This window comes from Morone saxatilis, unplaced genomic scaffold (genome assembly GCF_004916995.1).
Source record: "Morone saxatilis isolate NCDOM2014 unplaced genomic scaffold, NCSU_SB_2.0 Contig0, whole genome shotgun sequence".
NCBI classification, from domain to species: Eukaryota; Metazoa; Chordata; class Actinopteri; family Moronidae; genus Morone; species Morone saxatilis.
This window is the reverse complement of record NW_023339650.1, coordinates 16,075,986-16,081,442: the sequence shown is the minus strand read 5'-3', so window position 1 is coordinate 16,081,442 and position 5,457 is coordinate 16,075,986. Positions and strand designations below refer to the sequence as shown.

The 5,457-nt window shown below is 39.3% G+C and overlaps 1 protein-coding gene across 1 annotated transcript; it reads left to right on the top strand.

The window, feature by feature from the left end:
- Positions 1 to 687: 687 nt before the first annotated feature.
- LOC118341572 (inositol monophosphatase 1-like) lies at positions 688 to 4,626 on the top strand. Its single transcript, XM_035680265.1, has 9 exons — positions 688 to 848; positions 1,951 to 2,050; positions 2,197 to 2,336; positions 2,451 to 2,555; positions 3,000 to 3,045; positions 3,141 to 3,249; positions 3,567 to 3,675; positions 4,094 to 4,245; positions 4,411 to 4,626. Exons 1-9 carry the CDS (start codon positions 751 to 753, stop codon positions 4,536 to 4,538), a joined length of 987 nt encoding a protein of 328 aa, XP_035536158.1. The 5' UTR covers positions 688 to 750; the 3' UTR covers positions 4,539 to 4,626.
- The last annotated feature ends 831 nt before the right edge of the window (positions 4,627 to 5,457 follow it).

Here is a 5,457-nt window from a genome sequence, read left to right as displayed (position 1 = left end):
TCTCCCACAGAGGAGGAGAATTCATCTGCATTTAGGGTACCTCACATGACATTGAAATGTGATAAATGCATGTTTTCACACGCCTGAACAATAACTGTTGCAGGAATGAACAGTCGTCATAGATGCTTGGAGATTAAGTGCTGATACAAGTATTTTCATTCTGTTCATAAGGATATTGTCGAGACTTTATCCAACTTTCAGGGGCCACGGTGAGAAATGAGCATGTATGCGCACGTAATTCACGCTGACTCACCAGGGGACCTTTCAAAGTGTTTTCCACTAGTGGAATACAATAAAAGGACGTAAAGGGAATGCTCAATAGCTGTGAAACTGTCAGGAAATATAAAACAGATGGGAGCTTTGTTTGTCATGGAGCTGGAATGTACACTTATTTCTAAAAAAAAAACTTAAGATTTTCACATCTGAATTATGAGTGAAATGATCATGAGCTGATATCAAAAGTTATGGAATTTTCTATGCTGCACTGTTCAGCATGTAATGACTCATGTCATGTCAGCTGTTGCATGCACATATGTGACAGCAGGGTGTGTCTTCCTGTAAAACATCCACATTATTCAGCTCAAAAATATTGCGAAGACACCCAAAACTTTTCCACTTAAATGGGCATACATGCACTCACTGTACAACAAATGTGGCATCGTGTTGTTGCAGGTCTGCCTTTTTTTTCACCCCCTCGGGTTGGTATGAAGAAACACATGAGGGCGGTGCTAGTACTTTTCCCACTCGGTAATGCCTCATCTCTCCAGTGAGACAACTTTTTTAAAGAAGGTGCATCAGAAACTAGGAGCTATACCTCTGACAACCTCCCTTCTTCTCAACTTCTTAAGGTAAAGTGTTCTTTCATTTTAGCCATGCATGAACGATACATGTCTGTGCATACAGGTGTGTGTTTATCATGATAGCGAATGGATAATTGTCTAATAAGAATAATAATAATAACTTCTTTGTCATTATTGTGTTATTTATCACCAAAACTCTGTATGAGGGTGAATTATTGATAAAGCAGCCACTACTCTGATTTTTACTCAACTACTTTACTTAAGAAGAACTTTAAGGTACTTGTACTTATTTGCAGCCAATATTAAACTTTTTACTCCATGACATTTCTTTAATAACTTGTTACTTGTTACTTTGCAGATTCAGATTATAAATATAAAGTATAAATCAACTAATACATAATGTATTAAGTAGTTCAAATTTGCCCCACCTTTGCCATCAGTGATGCTTACACATGAATGCATCACTAAACATAATCCACTAATAGTTATTATGCAACAGGCCGTTTTGCAGGAGTATATTTACTTATTTTTCTAACTTTACTTATATAGATGCAAATACCTTTGTACTTTTACTCTAAACAGAAACATAGAGGTAATTTTCTTTATTGATTTTGGCAGCACTTGTGTACAAAACTGGTAGTGTTTCTACTGCCTCCTTTCATTGATTTCAAGGGGAAGATCTCTTAATAACAATATAGAAATAGGCAATTTTCTGGCTGATGGTTTCATTTTTAAAACTAAGTGAAAAGATGCAGCCTATAGCATTCACATATATTTAATTTGTATGTATTTATTTGAGGAACTCCACTTTTGTAACCAGACCTGCGCCCTTGCCAACGGCTGTTTCTTAATCACAGTTATCAAGTCTAAAATCTGTGGTAGTAATTTAGAATGATTCAGGACAGACAGATGCAGCGGCAGAAGTGTTACACAACTCATTGTTTTGTAAGAGAAGTGTGCCAAGCATGCAAGTTTAGAAGTCTGCTTTTGTGGGCTGCTGCTTCAGAGACAGGGCGTAAACCCTTTTTTTTTTTTACGACAGTCAGGCTACGCATTTATAAGCTTCTAATTATTTGATATTTATTCAAGCTGCACTTTTATGTATTTGTGAGTCCTTGTTGCACTTTCACAAGCTTTATTCCTGTTACAGGCTCTCCTCAGTAACCCCCTCCCATACAAACAAAATGGCAGATGACCCATGGCAGAGGGCTTATGACTTTGCTGTTCAAGTGGCAAGAAAAGCCGGAGCTGTACGTAAAAGCCATCTGTAATAGCCTCTAAATGTATTTCTTCTGCGGTGTTTGCAGTAGGGTAAAACTGAATTTGAGGACATTTTCTGATAATCAAAGTATGCCCTATTTTAACCTCCTGTGCCAATAATATTCTATTTGTTCAGGAAATCCGGAAAGCCGGGGAGAGTGAAATCAGGGTGATGACAAAGAGCTCCACTGTAGACCTCGTCACTAAGACTGATGAGAGGGTGGAGAAAATCATCATCGGCTCTCTCAAGGAGGAATTCGGAGAAGGCACACACTGGTGAGACGTGCACCACAGACACGTGTGAATCTTCGTATGCTTGTACCGTTTGTAACAGAGGCACACATTATTTGCATATATTGATATCGCTCCATCACCTGTTCTGTGCTGCAGTTTCATTGGAGAGGAGTCAGTCGCAAAGGGGGAGCCCTGTATCTTAACTGATAAACCTACATGGATCATAGACCCTGTGGACGGCACCACAAACTTTGTGCATGGGTAAGATGTCAGTGGTTCTAAAGGACAATTTGTTGTGTATAATTTCTGTAATAGGACACACAATAAGCATTGGTAGTGACAATTACTAACAGTATCTGCATGGCTTATTGTTGATCAGTGCATTTAACTCAGTGAGTATTCTGTAGGCTATAAGTATTTTTGAGCTCTAACTTTTGCAAGGGTTCCCAGCCAAGGAATTTCAAGACCTGAAACTCAAGAATTTCAGGTCTTGCATTTCTGGAAGCAGAGGGAAAACAACAACTTTCTCATATTTCTTTACATTTAACCAACATGAGAGTATTCTTACCATCGTGGCAAGAAAGCAAATAAACTCTATATCTATATAATCTATATAATACTAATAATAGATGCACTTGGCAAGAAAAAGTACCCTTTTCTGGCTATGTAATAATATATGATGTACATTAAACCACTCGTTTGCAGATTCCCGTTCGTGGCTGTGTCTATTGCCTTTGCTGTCAATAAGGAGGTATGTCAAATCAAACAAGAGAGCGTTTTACCGTCAATAAAAGTAGTTCATCCTGCCTAGTGTGTGAAAGCTAAAAGAATGACTTCTCTGTTCAGTTGGAGTTTGGTGTGATTTACAGCTGCTTGGAGGACAAGATGTATAAAGCAAGGAAGGGCAAGGGAGCTTTCTGCGACGAAGAACAAATTCAGGTGTCCGATGTAAAAGGTAACACGGCCTTATTCCTGCGCACTACTGGTCAAAAGTTTCGACATACTATTCTGCACATTTGAATAGAACACAAAAGAGATTTGCAGTGCAGCACTCTTGATTTTCACCTTCACATCAAGGACTTCAGGTAACATATATTTTAGAAACATATTAACAAAGCCTTCAGGCAGAATCCTCTACATCAAAAATATATCAAAAAGGTTACACGCATTCACTTTGGAGGACTTTTGGCTAGCACTGTATGTGTGAGTCAGTCACTGTCACACACACTAGTATAATTACATTATACTAACCCCTTTGGCATGTCATTGCAGATATCAATAAGTCCATTATCATCTCTGAGCATGGAACTGACAGGACCAAGGAAAAAGTAACCAAGATCTTCTCCACCATGCAGAAGATCCTCTGCATCCCAGTGCATGGGTAAGTGGTCTTGGCATGCATACACTGTCTCCTTATGCTGTGTGCTGCCCTACAAAACCATGACAGAGTAACCAGTTAAAATTGAGTGAAGTTTGGAATCTAACTTTAACATATAAAAAAATAATATGCGTTACAAATGTATAATTTCTGTGAAATAGCACGTGCATTCACAGCGGCTGCAAAATGGAATTAAAAACCAAGCCTAACCACAGGACCTCTGGTTTGATCATCTCTAAAATAATTGCTGCTAAAAAAGCATTAAACTAAGACACTGCAACATTCCTATCTGTGACACAGTTTGCCCGTCAGTCTGACCCTTTTTTTCTCTACCACTGCATCTACAGTTACTGTTTGCTGCCTTTGCAAGGCAGTGCAGCCCACTTGTATTCATTAATCTCCAATTGATCTGTCCTGACAGGCTCCGTGGGTCCGGGACAGCTGCCACCAACATGTGTCTGGTGGCCACGGGGGCAGTGGAGGCCTTCTTTGAGATTGGGATCCACTGCTGGGACATAGCTGCTGGAGCGGTTATAGTCAAAGAAGCAGGGGGAATACTACTGGATGTTGATGGTGTGAATGCTTTCAAATCAGATCACAGAGTAGTGATTAAGCAGCTTCAGTACTGAATGCAGAGTCTTGCAAGCTAAAGTTAATGAATGGTTATAAGTGAATACAAAAGCAAGGTTTATGTTTTGGTGGAACCCGTCTTAATAAAGGCTTTGTTTGACAATGCAGGGGGACCGTTCGATTTGATGTCTCGAAGGATGGTTTCAGCGAACAACGATATTATTGCTAACCGGATCATCAAGGAAATTGAAATATTCCCGGCGGTAAGGGACGACGCTCCGATCCAGAAGAAATGAGACTATACATTCCAAAATGAGTACCAGAAGTCCACTCTGTCGCTGTATGTCTAATAAAGTTGCTGTGCTGTAATCACCACTGATTGTATTAATCTGCATACTGTGTGCCTTTCATTGGCTGCACATACTTTTAATTCAGTCACCAACTGAAGTGACCTCAAGATTACACTTGATTGCCCTTTTGCAATTTGTCAATTAAAACTATTGATTGAAGTGGGCAACAGCTGTAATCTACCACTTAGCATTCTTGTATACCAGCAATGTATATATATATATATATATATATATTTTATACATTTACACGTATTTGGTGTATAGCTGTCCATGTATGCATTTGATCATACACGAAACATGAATTATTCTGTTTATAGATGCACATCCACAAATATATTTGTTTTCAACTCTGCCACACCCCCACTATCCCAACAGATTGCGGAAAAGAAGCTGGCCTCGTCTCAGATTGATGCTTATTTTGGACTGGATTTCCTATCACTGAATTTATTTCCCCTCCCGTCTCATGTGACTCTAATTTGTAATTATCTGATGGAAATTAGTGAAATTCCGCCGGGGTGATTACCCTCATTAGAGGCAACAGTCCTTAGCACTGAGTTAAGTCAATGCTGAAGTGACTCTATAAACACCGGCCCTGTCAAGTGTCATATAATTTACTTACAGTTAATGTCACCATATTGCCTGAGAGCCTCTATTTCAGCATTATTACTGTTTACACAATTCATTACACTCATGCTACTGTTCACCACTAGAGGCCAGTAATGCATTAGCAATTAGATGGGATCTTAAAGATGCTCTCATTTTGCTTTGGTGGTTAAACTTGCAGGCTTTTCTCAAATAATAAGTTTGTCAAGTGCACAGAGGCTGTGGATAGAGACTGACGGCATGCTCTGAAGTCCCCCCCCCC